This window comes from Arachis duranensis, chromosome 3 (genome assembly GCF_000817695.3).
Source record: "Arachis duranensis cultivar V14167 chromosome 3, aradu.V14167.gnm2.J7QH, whole genome shotgun sequence".
In the NCBI taxonomy this organism is placed as follows: Eukaryota; Viridiplantae; Streptophyta; class Magnoliopsida; order Fabales; family Fabaceae; genus Arachis; species Arachis duranensis.
The window spans coordinates 174,759-195,435 of NC_029774.3; the positions used below are offsets into that span (position 1 = coordinate 174,759).

Below are 20,677 nucleotides of genomic sequence, written 5' to 3' on the forward strand. Positions count from 1 at the left end.
TTGGTGAGCGCATGATATTCATTTTATATTCAAAAGAAGAAGCGTACGCAACTTTTATTTATTTTGATGAATTGTAAAAATTACGTTGCTCGAAATCAAAGAAAAGTATCAGTAATCCAAAATATATAAAGAGAAGCTAGTTTGAGATATAGGTTCCCTATAGGATTAGGACTAGCAGATATCGCATGTAATTAATTACAATGGGACACTTCTTCTTCAAGCTCGACAAGCACGCTCTCTTATTGATCTTCTATCTTGTTCTCTTTTTTCTTGATCTTCCTCTTCCGGTCAACTCACAGCACCAAAGAAATTCTTCACATGCAGGTACTCATCATCATCATTCATCTTCAATTTCTCTTTAAAAATAACTACTTTATTTCTCTCGATTTTGCTTTCACTGCTTTATAGGGAACAAGTGTATGTTATTTTTAAGATTAACTACTAATTTAACATTTGAAAGATTCAGCCACCCACAACAACAAGGCTCCTAAAAAATGTTATCCATTAAACAATTTTTGAATGATTTAAAAATGCATAAAAATAATCAATAAATATTATATTTTTTATAGGTGACAAAAAATTTTCGTATATAACAAATAATTCATTTTTTTATCTGAATTTTTGTGACAATATTTAAATAAATATTTAAAAAATACATAAAAAATTCAGAATAAAATTTGATCTCTAAATTTTTTATTTAAAAAATATGGTTATTCATAATAATTTGTTTAAAAAAAAACACTTAATATAAAATTACTAAATTTTAAAGATGAAAAAATATTATTTTTCTAATAATGATTACAAAAATTTGCATCTAAATTTGATCTCTAAAATCGTTTTTTAAAATATATATTTAATATCTATTTTTTTTACGTATTTTTAATTCATTCAGGGACTTATTTGTCATTATCATCTTTTGGAAGTTGTTTTGTCAGCAATACGAACTTTCAGGTACCATTTCGATAGTTTACTCTAAAAAAAAAATATGACCTAGTTCAAGTGATATGAGCCGGCCGAGTCACCAATTTTCACAAAATACGTTCGGGTCGAATCGGTTTTCATTGAATCCAATGCTTAAGCAGTTTGACAAGTGACTCGATTCGGCCGGGTGACCGAGTGACCAAATTTCTGGTTCAAACAAATACTTAATAGATTATTCTATTTTTAATTTGTAGGTAACCTAAACTTCATTCCCGACCAAACGGAAACCAGTTCAAAATTTTTTAGTACTATTATTTACAAATTTGTTAAAAATGTGTTAAGTATATATTAAAATTAATTATTAAAAAGATAAAATATTTATTAAAAATAAATTTAATAACATATATAATAACTAATTCTAGTATATACGTAGGATTTTTAAATTTTCTATTCCCATTATTTTTTTATAATTGTATATCTTTGTATGGGTCTTTAAATAAAAGTCCTTATTATTTTTTTTTATTTAAAACAAAAAACAGATGTGAAAGGAGAGTTCTGCTTCATTACCCTACCTACATTATTCCCCTTTTATTAATTTCCTATGCCAGCAGTATATATTCTTAACATAAAGCATAGCAAAGATTTCTATTTTTCATATAAACAATTAAAAAAATGTAGATATTAAATACCAAAAAAAATGTAGATATTTATTGTTGTTGTTGTTGTTGTAGTTTTCCTATTAAAAATTAACAATATAAGCCACAATAAATAAAAATTAAAGTCATGCTTGGTATGATAACATGTTACAGCTGATTCAGCAACAATAATAAAAGCAAGTGCAATAGTATCAGTGGATAGGAGGGGTGGCGGTGGCGGTCACGGAGGTGGCGGTCATGGAGTTGGCGGTCATTCCGGCAGTGATGGGCACGGGAGTAGCAAGGGAATGAATGGTGATCATAGTAATTTGCCCATTCCTTTATATGGCGCAGCTGCAGGTAGTGCTGGTTACCGCAACAACGACCATCATCATGGTACAAGTAATGGTATTTTGAATTCTGTTTATTTTTACCATTATTTTCTTTTGTTTATTCCAATTGTTACATTGTTCGAAATCTCAAAATTGCATATAAATTCTAATTAATTAAGTATGGCACACATCATCATTGAATGGTAGCGTAAGTGATGTAATTTTTAATAAGACGACCAGTTTTTGGTTGAGAAAGCTCTCACATTCATTGGGAGTAATTATTTTCTTGTTAGGGTTGTACACCAACTACGACGTCAAAGAAAAAATTACTAACATTTATTTATATTAAAGTTTTAAAATATTTATCTTATTTTTTTAGATACTAATATTATAGAAAAAAATTTAAATTTAAGTTAAAACCATTGATCTTAATATATATATTATATATATTTTCTATAATTAAAATCATCGATTAAAAATCACTAAAATTTCCAATATTATGATGTAATGATGTATTGTACCTCTCCTAGCGTTAGGTAGCCGCTACCACCTGCTGCTTGGACAAGCAATCTAAATAAAAGTCCCTTGTGTATGTTTTGTCAAATTTTTTTAATAAAATTCTTCTAAAATGAATAGACTGGTAAGGTGAGTGATGTTTTTATCATATTAAATTAAGATAATAAAATTTATACATAAAATGCTTTAAATGCAACAAAACCTTCACAAATGAGGTAATGTACATTGACTAAATGACTGGCATCTTTTTGAAGGATGTTGAAAAGAGTTAACCGAAGATATAGGGGGGAGGTACAAGTACAACAAAGGCAATCACAACCAGCTTGATTCCATGGCCGATTCTTAACTGTTTAACCCATCCTTACAACTGTAGGCACCCTTAAATGTACACGTTCCCTAATTATCCATAAACAGAGACCGTACCCCAGAAGGAACTCTATTTCATGAACTCTAGAACTTTCTGAGTAATATCTTCAAGGAAGGAAACAAAGCCCATTACACTTGTAAGCCCACTTCCATCAACATCCTGCTCCTCAATTAGAAAGTTTTCGAAAACTGAGGCGTCATCCAGCCCTCCTCGAATAAAAATGAGCTTGGGAGTGATGCATCTCTCTTGCTTCAATTTGTTGATTGTAATCCTCAACAAACCTGACAATGTATTTTGCATAAGATTTAGGCAGAACAGGTATGACATACTTATACCAACTAAAACCCAAGATAGCAGAAGAAAAAGTAGAGAAGGCTTACAATCATGGGGTGGAGGAAAAGGAAGTGAGGGGTCTGCAGTGGAAGAATAAAACACCACCAGAATTGTGAATGCATCAAGGAAAAATATTGGACTGCCACTGGTAATCAGCGCAGCACGACTCAATGAATGGCGAGGATATGCTTGTTTATCTGGAGTAGCGAATGATGTCAACACTGGATAGACAGCACGATGAAGGGAACTCGGTTCAAGCACACTACAACACAAATGAAATTGAATCGTATAATCAAATTCTTGAGTAGAAGTTCAACCTAGAATACAACACTACCAATATGCTGCGAAAGCAGTGCAACATTATTAGATACTCATTTTAGAGCAGCTAACTCTGGTAAAGAACATACTCATTTTACTCGTAAAAATCAAGACAAGGAAAATAAATTTATAACTGTATAACGATTTGACCTATTACAGTACAAAAAGGAAAAATAGCGTCCTAAATGACCTATTTTCTATGCTCATAATGCACTGGCTGTCATTTTATTTAATAAAGAAGAGTCAACTACCAAAAATGTGCTCCAAAAATTGATTCACCAATAAAAAAAACTCCCAGAAAATGAAAAAAGCAAAATACCCACAAAAAATCTTGAAAACGTGATAGAAGTGCCTTGACATAAAGTATATACTAAGGGAAGCTTACTTTATGTCAGGATACTTTTATCACATTTAAATATTTTAAAAGCTTTTTTGTCGTTTAAATCTTTCAGGATATTTTTGTTAGGTACTAAATGTTTAGTGGGTGTTTTTTGGTGGTTTACTCTAAAAAAAAAAACAAGTGCTACGATTTAGATTCTTACATGAATGGTTATATTTCTAATAAATATTAATAAAAGCTCATTTAGCTCTATGTTGGTCAGCTAATATGTCTAACCTCACCCAGCAAAAAATTGGCACAATTATGCAAAGTCCATTGTTCAAATAAATCTGAAGACCAATCACCTGAACAGGCATTGAAGATAGATGCGATAGTCGGGGTGAACACCTTCTTCGTGAAAACGGAGAAGAGGATTTCGAAGGAGCGCAAAAATTAGGCGAGGTAGAGGCTGAAGTTGAGGACACTGGGAGAATGCAACATCTATCTGAGATCTTAGGGAAAGTCCACTATTGTACTGAACCAGTTTAAGAGCATCATTGTATTGAGCTATGAGGATCACTAGCCATTCTTGAAGCAGAACCCTGCCCTCCCGAACACCTTCATCCAAAGAGGCTAATATAACCTGCAGAATACCATATAATAAGTTGCCCAAGAAAACTATATTTTTAGAAAGAAAATAGAAAACTCAAAAAATCAATCAAGAAAACAGAGAAAAGACTGGAGAAAAATAATTCTATATATGTAGCAGGAGTTCATATATTTATAAAACACTAGAAAAAGCATAACATCCACAGAAGTAGCTCTGAAGTGTGAAGCACAAAAATAAAAATCACATCAAAGGAAATAGATTAGATGATTTTGCAATTCACCTTATGAACAAGCAAAGATAGCACAACTTCAGGATCACAGCTGTCATAAAGTTCATTAATGTTCTCAGCAACACCAAACTGCAACGTGCGGATTCTAAGCCGGCGTTTGAGAGAATGTATGGTTCTGTGTCATTAATCAACACAACAAATTAAGCACAAAAAGGCCTTGAATCATTCTGTAAATAATTTTGAGATGTTGGCAGAAAATGAGAATTTCAAACACAATTATCAAGAAATTGAGGGACTCAGGGTATGCCCAAACAATATCAATAAAGCAAATGGAACTAACATTTTAAATAAATTAGAAAAAAAATGCCCCATCCGAAATAGAAATCACAGGAAAAGAGAACAAGGAATATTCCCTAGGAAATATATTGAAATGTTAACAAAAATAGACTTTTCAAGAATATTCCCTAAGAAGACGATGATGATGATGATGATGATGATGATAATGATGATGATGATGATGAAAAAGGTAAAGTCCTATGTTCAACTTATAATTTGTAGTTTGTGAAGATTAAATAAACGAGAGATAAAGAAAGATGCCTTCGTAAGAAATCCCATGATCCATCTTCAACCAACAAATACTTAAGTTGAACAAAAGAAGAAAAGCTAGAAACTTGGAAGAACATTATTTGTGGCCATCGATGGCAAATAGAAAGTACTTGATACTTAATGACAACAAAGCTTTGCTCCATTAGATAGGCTTAGTTATAATGCATCAAACAGTGCCACAATATTTGTTGTCACATCTAATAGGACTCACTGCATCTAACATGGATAATATATAAAAACACCCATACCATATATACCATAGGATAATGGGAGAAGACCCATATACAATTTATAAACATCTAATATCTCCTCTCTGTACCTATTTGTAGAAACTCCTGCTAAATTGGAAAGTTCCTCGGGAGGAACTACAACTGAGTACTGAAATGCAATTTGAATTGTAGGAACATCTGACTTGTTTCTGCAAAAAAGATAACATCGAATTGGATCAGAACAGGAAAAGTATCAAAGAAGAACTAAAGCTTAATTGCTAAAATATGACACAAAATTATAAGTTATTGAAATCACAGAAGATAATAATGTTACTAAAGATTAAAATTTTCCAGCTACTTTTAGGTTCAAAATTTTCATCTTGCAGTCATAATATACCAACAAGAGTACTTTATACATCATCTAAACCCCTCCAATAAAAAAGAAAGCATCATTTTTCGCAAACAATCTTCATGTGCATGGCTAATCCATTTTTCCCCTTGAGTTACTCCTCTTCTTGGTCTAGTATCCCAGACAAGCTCTAGGGTTTCCTTATTCAGCAGCAATCTGATTTCAAGTATGAAATGTCCAACCTATTGTCAATACTTAAACACGTGAAGGAAAAAAGGTGAAAATCACACGCACACTCACAAAGTCACAAAGATAGCATGTGTTGGTATGATGATGGTTTCAATTAATCAGATTGTCTTGGTTTACAAAGTTATTTTACTTCTTCAATATTCAACAACACCACCACCTTCTCCCACTAAGAGGAGTTGACTACTTCTACATGATAAAATTGAAGAAAAACAAAGTCATTGTTAAGGCTCTTCAAAGCACAAACTATGAAAAGGTACAGTCTTTCCATTAAGAGAAACTGCTACTTAAACAATCAGTAGTTTATGGACAAACTAATGAATTAGGAGACTAGACGTAGAATGGCCTCATAAAATTCTGAGTAAAAATAACACAGAAAAGTACAAGGCTTACATAACATTTTCACTTTTGAATGCACCTTACTTAAGTAACTATACATTAGAAAAGGAAAAAGTATATTTTATACCCTTAGCATTTGTATTTAAATTTCAACTTTATGCTTAAGTTTTATTTCATTTCAATTTTACACCAAATGTTTCATAACATTTCAATTTTAGGCTTCTGAAACAAGGCAGGCACAAAATTTTGACCAGCCTTTTTGAAACGTTCTGAAACATTTGGTCTAAAATTGAAACGAAATAAAAATTAACGGGTAAAATTGAAAAGGTTTGAAACATTTGGTGTAAAATTGAACAAAATAAAACTCAAAGGTAAAATTGAAATTTAATACAAACGCTAGGGGTATAAAGTATACTTTTCATGTACAAGCTTTCAAGCTAGTAAAAGTCAGACAATACTGTAACCAGTAATAGTTTATACCTTGAAAATCCAACATTGTTTTCAAACACAAAGTCATAAGCATATGTAGCATAAGAATCACAACATATGATGTGTTGAACATTTTCATACTGTGGATCCGGGAAGAAGTGACCATACTGCAATACAATATCACATTATTCTATAAATATATGCAAAAGATATGAAATATAAATCCATCCATTAGATCACACTTACAGAATTGCCAGGTTTAAATTCAGTTGAAGTTCTCAATCGAAGGACACAGCCAAATGCATATGGCCGACTCAGCATTCGGTACCTGCAAGGAGAACAGACCACAATACAGTCACCACTTGATATATATATATGTGAAAGCATGTTAAGAAATATCATTAATAGTTGGGGGATACTTGCAACAGTTCTTCAACTGTGTTTAATTTTTTATATTTGAGTTCAAAATTTATTACTTAAGTGAATTTCCGGGTTGCCAAATTAATTGGACTTAACCATTTTGAAAAAGAAACAACTAAAGCAATAAACATATATTTCAATGTTATTAACATACAATTAGCTCTATAGTCAATTTAAATCTAATTTGACTAAGAAGAAAGTTGTCGCAATATCACCGAGTTTAGACTGTATTGTGGACACAGGAAAATAGTCAACAGCCAATACTGAACACCTATCTCCTACAGATATAAATCAGGCAACTGCAATGGTTTTACCCATAAAGCATGTCTTGGAAAGTTACGAAATGAGACTTACATGTCCTGAGGCAAAGTTGAATCCTCAGTACTTGTATATAAAAATAAGGAACCACCACTTTCAATACTCAGAAATTTCAGGGAAGCCAAATCTGTGTACTCATTTGTTACCGCAAATATGTCCACACAGACACCTGCTTGAACAGCAACAGCAGCCTGTAATATGTCAACTTTTTCACTTCTAAAAATATGAAAGGTAAAAGTAAAAAAATAACATAAGTTAAATACCAGATCTTTATAAAATGGTGTCTGCTCTGGGAGTAAAGCACGATCTGCATCCTCTCCTTTGCTTGCATACTGCTCACCATACCGTCTTGTATCCAACTGTCCAGCTCCATAATCAGGGGGACCAGACAAGAAAGCAAAGATTCTAGCTGCAGTACTCAATGGAAATAACATCTGCTTGAAGCTTAAGCATGCAAAATTGACATTAAAGAAATCGAACATCAACCTTGTAAACAGCATCTGAATTTTGTAGTTAAAATCATTCAAACCTAAAGCAAACGTGTTTCCATATTCAGATCCAAGGTAATTGCAAAGGGCTTCCATTGCCACCCCAAAACCGCGCCCACCTATCAGAACACCATCCAGTGATTGACCAGCTGCCGTGGTTCTCTCCCATGAAGTCGTAGGTCTTAGTGTTTCTAGCGCAGATGCAATATGGTCCTTACAGGTGTCCACCTGAAAAAAAAGGCTTTTAGGTCGAACAGAATTTCCCATATAAAGTGATCTTTTGGGCTTCAACGTGAAAACAGTAATCCTAAAAAAATTGCTTATGGTTAACATACAGGAGCCAGAAACTGTAACAAAGGCATGACATCATCAAGCCCAATTGGTAAAGTTCCCTCTGCATCAGGAGGGATGAACACATTTTTTACAACAGGAATAGGACCTTGAATATCATACAATCCTAGTTTGTGGCTGAAGGTAGCAAGCCCAAAAAGTGAACCAGGAGCAAGAGCTGCAGTAGAACACATGGAAAAGAAAATTAAAAGAAACCATAAAAAAATTACCATATACAAAGAACTGTTTAGTTGGATTAACATATTACCTTCCAAAGCTGCCAGCAGTGCACTTTTAGTCAGCTCCAAAAACTCCTCTGAAGCTGCAGTAAAACCCAGAATATTTTCCAAGTTATAAATAACAATATCAAGATGATTCATCTGCATATCAGTAAATAATCAAAAAACAAGTGTAACAATAACAACAAGGCTTTGTTCCACAAGGTTAAATCCATTATATGGATCCAACATTATATTGTAAACCATGTCTATTCAAACCATTAAAATTAAAATATTTGTAGTGGTCTCATCTCTAGTGCTTCTTAGTCTCCTTCTAATTCTATCAATAGGGTTAACTCCGTATAATTGACTCTCCTTAGTATATGGATCTTTAAAGAAAAAAAAATATATATAATCGAGAGTATCAAAGAGAAGCTTTCTGGACTTGATAGCATGATCACAGCATCCTTCTACATAGAATCAAATGTCAGGGCAAAAGTAACTGAGAGAAAGCAAAAGGAGGAAATGATCAAATAATAGCTATTACTGCTGTGATGGAATTTTCATTCACATTCGACAGAAGTAAGGCCACAAATCACTGGTTGATCACAGTTCACAGTTTGAAATGCTATATCAGTATAACTAGTAGCAAATTTGTCTTGAACAACCAGTGAAGCATTGTACACAACCGTTACCAATTTGCCATAATTCACATCTAGACTCATAAATGTCATGTGATTCCAAACCATGGTCTCCCTTCAGCCTCAACCCTTAAGGAAGCAAAGGCGGAAATTGGAACCAAGTTCACAAATGCGCCAAATAATCATTGAGGAAATTCATTTCTCGCACCCAAAAGCAGCTGCAGGATGAATGAACTTCACACAGACCTCTCTCGCACACATCAAAAACAATGAACCAGCTAAAAGGAAACGCAAAAGTTGCATTCCAAAAAACAAAATGATCTCTCTCTCTCTCTCACACACTGCGAAACCCCTAACCGACTAACCTCACCGAACGAAGAAAGGAGGAAGAATTGTTCAGTTCAAACAGATAAATCTTACAGGACAAGTCAACGGCAGCAACATAGACAGGACGGGCTTGCATTGCCGCTTCCTCCGACGATCCATCTAAGCCAATTCAAATTAAAAAAGAATCCATAAGAACAAAAGACAGAAAATGGATAGGAAACCTGTACAACTTCAGTTGAAGAAGCAAAGCATCGATTCAAAGGAATTACCTAGTGGCAACTCAAGATCTACGAAGGAGGAGCACATCTCGGCGCAGGACTTGGGGAGTGAGTAGCGCTCGACAGCGGCGGAGGAGAGGCCGTTGAGGGTGCCGCAGAGAGAACATGACCACGCCCACTGCTCCAGCTCGCAGTACGTGTTGAAGTACGCCCAACAGTTCTCGCACCGAGGTAGGATGTCGCCGCCCGATCCGAAAGCCGGAGAATGGCCGTTCTCGTCGACGGCGGCGAATGGCGTCACGGTGACTCCCCAGAGGAGGCCAGATCCTTCGCGTGCGTCTGTGTCGACGGGGAAGCGCGAGACTGTGGCCCTCACCGCCATGGTCGTCGAGGATGGAGCGAGTTCGGGCTGTGTTGACTCGGATTCGAGTGACCGAGTTCGAAACAGTAGTAGGGTGAGTATCTGAGTGAGAGTGATGTGTGCGTTACTACCCGCGTCTAGTGTTTGGGATTTTCGCTTTGGGTTGCTTGTGCCTGCGGTTGCGGCCGATGTAACTAGTCGTGTGAATGTTTTGATGAATTGTAATAAAAATACATTTCTTTTTAGAGTGAATACCTACATTTATTTTTAAGGAGTGCGAAGTTCCTAATAAAAAAAATATTTATTTATTTTGGTCTGTAAAAAATTTTGGATAACACTTTAATTTTTAATTAAAATTAATTATTTAATTAGTTTTTAACAATTAATTATGTTAATCACTTAAATTTTTTATTTCGTCAACTTTAAGTGGAAACAAAATAATCTCTGACAACTCTAACAGGATATAAAATGATCCTTCATCCATTTTGTTTAGAAACGACACCATTTTTTTCAATTTTCATTGTATCTCGCATAACCCTAACATTCATACTCTCCTTTTTCACCTTCATAGTCTTCTTTTTCATCTTTTCCTTCTTTCTCTTTAACTCCAAGATCAAATCATGGTGTAACCGTCACGTGTGTCGCACCTACCTTAACATGTCATAAACCACACACTTCTTAAATATTTGTGATTGGTACACTCACCTCCTTTGTACTTCACCCATCAGAAACATCCACCTCTACGTCCTCGATAAAAACATCACCTCCAACCTCCCGATAACGTCCACCACATCCTTAAGACCAAATTCCACGACTACCCCAAGAGCACGTCTTTCTCTATTTTTCAACAAGCAATATAGATTGTTGGACATTAGGATATCATGAGAAAATTTTCCTTCGATATCATATGCAAATTCTCATTTGGAGTGGACCTTGAGTACTTTATTCCTTCTCTTTCGGAGTCTAAACTGGCAAACGATGTCAGCCTCGCATCCAAGCTATCAGTACAACGAGCAATGTCGTCGTCGCCGCTCATATGGAAATTGAAGCGATTACTGAATATTTGTTCGGAGAAGAAGGTGAAGGAAGCGATCAGAGTGGTGGACAATGTGACCGTGGAAATGATAAGGCAGAGGAGGAGGGAGATGGTGACGACAATGGGTCTTAACAAATCAGATTTGCTGTCTAGATTCATGGGATCTATCGAAGACGACAAGTACTTAAGAGACATAGTCATTAGTTTCCTGAGTATGAATTGGTTAAAAACAAGTTGAGAATTTTTCTTCTTGTAAACAATGAAGTTGCAGAGTGTGCATTGTGTAACTTGAAGATGCAGTATTAGACAGTTAGGGTTATGCGAAATATGATAGAAATTGGGAGAGAACAGTGTTGTTTCCGAACAGAGAGGGTCAATGACCATTTTGTTTCCTGTTAGAGTTGTCAAGGACTATTTTGTCATCCGTCAGAGTTGACGGAGTAAAGGACCTAAGTGACTGACGAAGTTAATTGTTATGAACCAATTGAGTAATTAATTTTAGTTGGGACTAAAGTGTTTAATTCGAAATTCGTTGAGAACTAAAAGGAGTAAATACTCTGAAAAAATATTTATTTCAATTTTTAATATTTAATTTTGTAAAATTGGTTAGTTTTTTATCAATGATTTATTTTCAGAACATACTTATATGATATGTTAATCAATAATATATTTTTTATTTAATTTTTATAAGTAAAAAAAATTAAAATTCACTAATATTTTTTAACTATACATAATAAATTTAGTCAATGTATTTTAAAAAATAGCTATACATTCCTAATAATTATTCTTAAAAGACAACGAAACTCTATAAAAAAAATAAATTTGTCGGTTTTAGTTAATTCTTAACAGATAAATCAACAGTTTAACATGCGTGTAGATTAATTATGTCAATACAAAAAAAATATTAATAGAATAGTCTCACAAAAGTAAGATCAAGGACCGGAAAAATATTTTTTTATTGAGAATTTCATTATCTTTTGAGTTAACTGTCATAAAATTGTTAAAAAATGTATCTTTAAATTTTATGAAGACAACAATATTAAAATTTAATGGAATGTAAATTACATAGTTCGATTTGAATTAAAGTTTAATCAAACGTAAATCTGAGGATCAAATTTACATATTTAAAAATTCAAAACTATAAATTTAAGAGTTAAATTTGTATATCCCAAATTTAACTATCTAATTTGTCGATATCCGATTTTATATTACGGTAAAACATATCAATTCCCAATAAAACTCAAAAATATTATTATTGGCCAAATATTAACATTAAAAAGCAGGATATAGGGACACGTAGATGAATTTTATTTATTCTTTGAATAAATAAAATAAAATAGAAATAAAAATATGTTTATTAATTTAAAATAATTTGTTACACTTAAAAAATATTTAAAAAAAATAAGAATTTTTAAATAATCTATGACTAGGAATCGCCTTGAGGCCTGGAGCAAGGCTTTTTTCAAATAAGCCTTCCAACTTAGGCCATTTCCGTCTACGGATCCTACAAACTATTTTAAAATTTGTAAATATATTTTTATTTTCACTGTTACTATAGCCAATAAATAACTTGTGAACGAGATCTTTATTTGAACATTTTTTCCATTTTCAAAACTTACACTAATAATTCTTAAAGAATATCTTTTGATTACTTCTTAGACTGATCAAATATTGCACTCTATAAATATTAACTGACTAAGCAAATAGACTAAAATTTAGATTTCAAAGTTGGTATTAATTTCTTCTAATATTCTTAATAAATATTGATATGACCAGTACACATTAGTTATACGATTATAGTTTGGTAATGTAATCGAAGATTTAAACACAGAATCATAACTGATTCTTTATTTTGTATTGTCGGATAAGCCATTAACTCTTTCTACAGATGTTACTATTTGGCTAAAACGGTTATTCTCATCTTCCAGACTATGAAGGACAGACTGGAAAGGTCTTCGAGGTATGTGTAATCTTCTTAAAACATAACTTCACTAAAATATCTACTTACTTGGATGTCGAAGTGCCTTTTGCAGGTCTCCACCCCTCCGTTTTGCTTATCGCCGACGTATATCGCACCCCCGCTAAGAAGTTCACCGACTTCTACTAGGAGACGAGTTATACATCAGAACATCCAGGTAAGAACATTTGGCGCCCACCATGGGATTGAAGGTTTTTAAACACCCCTTTTTAACGGCCTTAAACACCCCGGCGTCTCTCAATGACGGATGCACCTCCCCTTACTCCATCTGAACTTCTTTGGATAGTAACTGAGTTGCAGCAGGCAAATCAGCGCATGGTAGAGGCAAACCAGCGAATGGCTGAAGAAAATCAAAGGATGCAAAACCAAATTGCAAAACTAGCTAATGCCCGGCTAGAACATAATAATGATCATCATGAGCACCAGGAGAATGAAGAGCATCGGTCAGAACCAACGCACGCCTCCAAAACTCCTCGCAATGACGACAATAGAGGCCTAAGGAATGAGGAAGCCCGACCAGAAAATGAGGAGGCTGAACCCGACAATTCTGTTGGACCTTTCATGGCCGATATCATGAACTATCAAATGCCTAGGCAGTTCACCCTACCGACGACTCTTACCCCTTATGATGGGTTAAGAGATCCGAAGCAACACCTCAAAAAATTCTGATATATTATGATAGTAAATGGTGCATCTGACCCTATCTTATGTCATTGTTTTTCTTCTTTTTTAGACGGTCCTGCACTTGATTAGTTTTGCTCTTTGCCTGCAGATTCTATCTCACGATTTCAAGAGTTGGCCAAGCAATTCGAGGACCACTTCGCAGCATCGGCTATATACTTGCGTGATTCCGACTACTTGAATACCATCAACTAGGGCCAACATGAGAGCTAGAAGGATTATATCACCCGTTTTACCAAGATCACTATACGCATTTCCGACCTCCATCCTGAGGTACATTTGCATGCTATTAAAAGTGGGCTACGCCCAGGCAAGTTTCAAGAAGCCATCGCCGTGGCCAAGCCAAAAACCTTAGCCAAGTTCCGAGAAAAAGCCAAAGGTCAGATAGATATCGGAGAACTTCACCAGGCGCGGAAATCAGAAAAAATGTCGAATGCCAAAGACGATGATAAACTTCGGGATAACAAAAAAAACCTTCAAGCCGGCCCATCAGTACGAGTCATACACCCAGTTTAATACAAACGGGACGACATTATCAAAGAAATTCTCAGTGCAAAACTGATCAAGCCGCCTCAGAAGGCAGGCAATTATCCAGAACCAAAGAACGTCGACAAGTCCAGGTATTGCACCTTCCACTAAAAACATGGACATACAACCGATGAATATGTCATCGCCAAGGATCTTCTAGAACGGTTAGCAAGACAAGGGTACCTAGACAAGTACATTGCTGGGCATATGCAGAAGAGAGCCGTACCAAGCACTGATACATCCCCAATAGGGACATCATCCCGTGAGAAGGATAAAGCTCTTGTACCACCACGTGGTGTGATTAATTTCATCTCCAGTGGATATGCCGGGGGTGGGCATACAAGTTCGGCCCGAAAACGCACGTATCGGACCATGTTAACAGCCGGACACATCACTGACGAGCAACCAAGGACTGAAAATATACCAGAGATGACTTTTCATCCCTCGGACTTCAATAGCAATGACATCAACCTGGATGACCCAGTTCTCATCTCAATCCTGTTAGGAGATTTGATCATTTGAAAGGTCCTCATGGACCTTGGAAGCAGCATTGATGTCCTATTGTTTTCTACGTTTGAGAAAATGAAATTAAGCAGCAACATCCTCCATCCATCCGTAGGAGATTCGGTCAATTTCTCAGGAGAACGGGTGCCAGTTTTGGGCTCAGTGTGGTTACAAACCACACTCGGTGAGCACCCATTATCTAAAACACAAGATATTCAATATCTCGTGGTGAATTGTTTTAGCCCTTACAACCTTAAATTTGGCAGACTTTTTTAAATAAATTTGGGGCAATAGTGTCCACGGTGCATCTCTGTGTAAATTTTCATGTGCAGGATAACTTGGTGGCCACAATCCATGGCGATCATCGGGAAGTTCAGCAGTGCTACAACACAAGCCTTAAGCCACCAAGACACAGAAGAGAAGAAACACAATGCAAGTTAATGTTATTCAGAGCAAACAACCAACAATGGCCGAGCTAGATCCTAGGGCCGACTTTGAAGATCGGCCAACACCAAACAAAGAGCTAATCAAAGTGATTTTAACTGACGACCCAACAAAATTTACTTTTGTAGGCACATCCACAAAAGATGAAGAAAGTGAAAATATGATCACCTTCTTACGCCAAAATGCTGATCTCTTTGCCTGGACTCCAGGTGACATGCCGGGAATTGATCCGTCTGTGATTACTCATAGACTGGCAATTAATCCAGCCGCCCGACCAGTATCTCAGAAGAAACGCAAACTCGGCACTGAGAAGTGCTTGGCCTTGATGGAGGAAGCTAAAAAGCTCATCGACGCCAACTTCATTTGAGAAATCAGATTCACAACATGGTTGGCCAACATTGTTATGGTAAAGAAAAACAACGGTAAATGGTGCATGTGCGTCGATTTTACCAACCTAAATAAAGCTTGCCCCAAAGATGCATACCTCTTACCTTGTACTGACATTTTGGTTGATAACTCTTGTGGTTATGGTACCTTGAGTTTCATGGATGCATATTCCGGTTATAACCAGATCCTTATGCATCCATCAGACCAAGAAAAAATAGCTTTTATAACTGCATATGGTAATTATTGTTATAATATCATGCCTTTTGGTCTTAAGAACGCAGGGGCCACGTATTAGAGATTAATGAACAGGATCTTTGATATACAAATAGGTCGGAATATCGAATTGTACGTGGACGACATGGTTGCCAAAACACAGATTGGAAGTTCTCACGTTACCAACCTTGCAAAAATTTTTGGACAGATCCGATCATACAACATGAGATTAAACCCTGAAAAGTACGTCTTTGGTGTTCGGGAGGGCAAGTTCCTCGGGTTCATCCTGACTGGCCGAGGTATGCAAATCCAGACAAGTGTCAAGTGATACTGGACATGCAAAGCCTGAGGACGATAAAAGAGGTCCAGCGTCTGATTGGGAGATTGGCAGCTTTATCCAGATTCTTAACCTGTTTGGCATCTAAATCTTCTCACTTTTTTCAATGTTTACGGAAAAATATGAATTTTCGATGGGATGAAAACTATGAAACTGCATTTGCTAGTTTGAAACAAATTCTTTCAAAACCACCAGTTTTATAAAAACCTAAGCTCGGAGAGCCACTTTACTTATACTTATCTAGTACTGACTCAACTCTTAGCTCTGTTCTTGTTACAGAAAATGACAAGGTTCAGCAACCTGTTTATTTTGTAAGCAAGTCACTGCAGCTCGCCAAACCAGAGTTAGCAGGAAGGTTGATCAAGTGGTCGATTGAACTTTTCGAGTTTGATATTCAATATCAACCTCAGGGATCTATCAAATCACAGTACTTGTCAGATTTTGTTGCCGAATTCACTGCCCCAACACCAGATGAAGGAAGCTTCGAATGGATTTTATTTGTCGATGGCGCTTCCAACCCTTAGGGATCAGGAGCGGGCGTCCTCCTTGAAAATCAGGAGGGCATAGTGTTGGAACATTCTCTTCATTTCTCATTCAAAGCAAGTAATAATCAGGCCGAATATGATGCCCTCATTGCTGGGATCAAGTTAGCCATTGATTTACAGATTAATGATATAAAAGGTTTACTGTGATTCCATATTGGTTGTTCAACAAGTTAATCAATGTTTTCAAACAAAGGATCCCATTTTGTTAAAATATCTGGATGTGGTTAAAAACCTTCAAACCAGTTTTTCCAAAATCGAGATTAATCATATCCCTAGGGATCAAAACCACCGTGCAAATATTTTATCAAAGCTAGCCACTACACAATCACATGCTGCAACTCTTTTACAATCAATATTAGATAAACCGAGCATTGATACAGCCAGAATTTTTAATATCAATGATGGAACTAGTTAGAAAAATCCCTACATACATTATCTTCAAGATGGGGTTATTCCAGATGGCGTAACCGATAAAAAAAATTCAAGCGACAGGCCTCTTTGTTTACACTACTAAACAATACCTTGTATAGGCGAGGATACTCTCGACCTCTTTTAAAATGTTTAGACAGATCAGAATTCGACCTTATTTTAGCCGAGGCTCATGAGGGCATCTGTGGGATTCACACTGGAGCAAGAAGCCTAGCGCAAAAGATACTTCGCGCTGGTTTTTATTGGCCGACGTTATGGGATGATTGCCGACAAAAAGTGAAAGCTTGCGATAATTGCCAGAAGCATGCTCCAGTCATCAACATGCCAGCAGAAAACCTCCATCACTTAGAGGTAAGCTGGCCATTCAATAAGTGGGGCTTGACATTCTCGAACCTTTCCCCACTGCTCCAGGATAGGTAAAAATTTTTGTTGTGGGAATTTATTATTTCTCTAAATGGGTAGAGGCCCAACCTCTAGCAAAAATAACATCCTCCCAAATGATATCATTTGCCTGAAAACACATAATTTGTAGATTTGGTATACCTCGTCATATCATCATTGACAATGATCACCAGTTTACCCACCATAAATTTAAGACTTTTTTGCAGAATTTACAGATTAAGCAACACTTTTCGTCGGTCGAACACCCACAATCAAATGGATTAGCTGAAGCCGCCAACAAGGTCCTTTTACAAGCTTTGAGGAAAAAGTTCGACAATGCTAAAGGCCTCTGGGCCAAGCTTATTCCCAAAATCCTATGGGGATATAACACCACAGTACATTCAACAACTAAGGAAACACCATTTCGTCTGGTGTACAGATCCGAGGCTATGATACCTATCGAGATTTCACAGCACTCGCTGAGGACACAGGCCGAATACTATGACCAAGCCCAGCTCGCCGAGCTTGACTTAATCGAGGAAATACGAACCATGGCTTCTGTACGCCACAAAGCATTACAACAGCAAATAGCCCGCAGACAAAACCAGAAAGTACATTTCCGATCTTTTGATGTGGGAGATTTGGTGTTAAGAAAAATTGAAGACGCCAGAAAGCCCCCTTTCATGATAAGCTCGCTGCCATATGGGAGGGGCCTTACAGAGTATATGAGGTTGTCGGTCGAGGAGCTTGTCGACTAAAGGCATTGGATGGCACCAAAATGCCTAGCACTTGGAATGTTAATTCTCTAAAGCGCTACTACAGTTAACAACAAGAACATGCTAGTACTCTTTTTCCTACCCCGATCTTTTTCCCTAAAGGGTTTTTCTCGAGGAGGTTTTAACGAGGCTAGCTCATCTGAGATCTTTTTGTAAAGGTATTACAATAAATAAATACAATTTACTATTTTCTAGCATATTTATTATTTCCAGTTACTTATGCATAACAGTTATCCTTTAAAAACAGTTTATTCAACTAAATATATGGCTATCAATCGCCGACAATTTTTCTTACTCGAAACATTATCATTCATACCACAATTCATCTTCTATAAAATTATATGACACTAAGCTAATTATTGCTTAGAATGCTCAACATATATCATCAGACCCTCATTAGTCAGGGAACCGATCACTCAATTAGGAACAGATAACGCCTAATTCGATCAAAGCAATTAAACATAAAACGTTCAAAGCACCAATTTTTACACAAGATAACATATGCTTACTTCAGATCACAGTCTAAAAAGTTCAAAAATCCTAGAAAAAGCCACAAATCCAGACAGTTAACAAAAAACAAAAGAGAAGAACAACAAAACATTCTTCTATAGTTTAATCTGCTAGGTTTTCATCACCTTCTTCAGCTACCTCTTCATCATCTACCAACTGTCCATCACAGATTATCTTACTTGGGTCCATAGCAGAAAAATCACAATCATGAGAAAAAAATTTTGCTTGTGTAATGGCACGCTCAAAGCCCTCGGCAAAAGCGTCCAATAATTTGGGTGCTCAATTTAGAAGCCTCGTCTTCTTTCTTTTTCAAAGTATCCACATATTTCTCACGAATCCCTTTCATCAGTTTCAGCTCTTCTTTCACAGAGGACAATTTCTTTTCTAATTTGGACAAAGTTGTCTCCTTTATTTCTAGCTGCCCCTTTAGGCCAATCTCTTCGGTCGTTTTTAGCAGTAGTTTTCTGTATTTTTTCTCTTAACAATTGCCTATGCTAGCAAGACAAAAACTTAAAACCTATAATTTTATTTTGTATGAACAGTGAATAATTTTGATCAATTATACTGTATGTGTGAAAATAAATCATCTGTCAAACTGACCTGTAGAAACTGATCAACCCCTACATTACCAACCTCCTCAATTCGTGACATGTCCGATGCAGCTTGGACAACCTCATCGGCAACGATATTGAATGGAAATTTCTTGTCCCAAACTGACGACCCATCTCCCTCATCGTTAAAACTGTGCAATCTCTCCTGTTTGCTAGTAAAGCTCACCAGCTCCCCAAGCTGAATACCTTTCTCTTCTTTATCCAGGTTAATCACGTCTGATTTTCTCTTTTTGAAAACAATTTCCTTTTTCCTTGGTGGTGGTTGGTTAACTTCAGCCTCGCCTTCCATCTTGTCAGGATTTGAGGACGATCCCTCAAAATTCTTGGCTTTGAAATGCGCCCTTAGGTTTGATGCTGACACCCCTGGATATTTACCAGCTGCAAATTATAAAAGCATTCATCAATAAATAAAAATGACTATGATAATCTAATCTATCATACAGTCCTCTCACCAAAATACTCTAAGACAGACGACTTATCCTCCTCCCATGGAAGTAACTTGGATACAGAAATCAAACCACCCCTATCAACCATCTCCGCAAGAAATGCTATTATACATTCGTTCCGAGGAGTTATAAGCTCGGGACCTAATATATGCTGGGGTTGGCAACACCAGTACATTGAGAATTTCTCTCCCAAATTCTCATCCAGATAAAATGGAAAATCTTCATCTACTGGCTTCACCTTCAAGAAAATCTCTTTAAAATCCTTAAAAGAGGATTTGTAGAGTTTAAAAACAGCAAATCCAGGAGTACTATTCAAATTAACTCATAGACCTCTCAAAACCCCCTTGGCTTCAAAAAGTGAAAAGAAAAGCTATAGTTCAGGTTCAATTTCCATAAATTGCGTTAAAACATGAAAACATTTAAAAAATGCCCAACCATTAGGATGCAGCTGGGAAGGTGCGCAGTTCATTTGTTTTAAAACATCACATTCAAAATCTGTGAATGGTAACCTCACATGGAGTTCTTCAAGTACACAACTATACATAAAAAAACTTTCAAAATCTTTTTTTCTATGAAAAACTCGATCAGATCGGTTGCATGGCAGTAATTCCAGACGAAAACCAGGCCTCACCACCCTACTCATATTTACTTCACTAACGCTCTCTTTATCAACAAAGAGGGAAGCCTGTATTTTCACATCACCATCAACCCAGTCATAGGAGTTATCATCTTTGATCTTAGGCAAAGCTTTCCCCTTTTTCTCACCCATCTTTCAGAAAACTAAAACAAACA

General features: G+C 36.0%; 2 protein-coding genes across 2 annotated transcripts; one reads left to right on the forward strand and one right to left on the reverse strand.

Moving 5' to 3' along the window:
• The first annotated feature begins 179 nt into the window (after positions 1-179).
• Positions 180-2,089, forward strand: LOC110278899 (uncharacterized). The gene is made up of 2 exons (XM_021137148.2): positions 180-324; positions 1,731-2,089. Exons 1-2 carry the CDS (start codon positions 201-203, stop codon positions 2,060-2,062), a joined length of 456 nt encoding a protein of 151 aa, XP_020992807.1. The 5' UTR covers positions 180-200; the 3' UTR covers positions 2,063-2,089.
• Positions 2,090-2,534: 445 nt separating this feature from the next.
• On the reverse strand, positions 2,535-10,293 carry LOC107476398 (protein transport protein sec24). The gene is made up of 14 exons (XM_016096200.3): positions 9,770-10,293; positions 9,594-9,659; positions 8,583-8,636; positions 8,320-8,492; positions 8,026-8,212; positions 7,760-7,905; positions 7,533-7,687; positions 7,005-7,086; positions 6,810-6,925; positions 5,506-5,604; positions 4,632-4,755; positions 4,107-4,384; positions 3,152-3,366; positions 2,535-3,052 (listed from the first exon to the last, which is right to left on the reverse strand). Exons 1-14 carry the CDS (start codon positions 10,098-10,100, stop codon positions 2,841-2,843), a joined length of 2,238 nt encoding a protein of 745 aa, XP_015951686.1. The 5' UTR covers positions 10,101-10,293; the 3' UTR covers positions 2,535-2,840.
• Positions 10,294-20,677: the final 10,384 nt, after the last annotated feature.

Coding starts and splice junctions, on each gene's coding strand:
- LOC110278899 (XM_021137148.2), top strand. CDS start 201: ATGGGACACTTCTTCTTCAAGCTCGACAAGCACGCTCTCTTATTGATC. Junction 325..1,730: donor AAGAAATTCTTCACATGCAG/GTACTCATCATC, acceptor AACATGTTACAG/CTGATTCAGCAACAATAATA.
- LOC107476398 (XM_016096200.3), bottom strand. CDS start 10,100: ATGGCGGTGAGGGCCACAGTCTCGCGCTTCCCCGTCGACACAGACGCA. Junction 8,213..8,319: donor TGTTACAGTTTCTGGCTCCT/GTATGTTAACCA, acceptor CTTTTTTTTCAG/GTGGACACCTGTAAGGACCA. Junction 6,926..7,004: donor AATTTAAACCTGGCAATTCT/GTAAGTGTGATC, acceptor ATTGTATTGCAG/TATGGTCACTTCTTCCCGGA.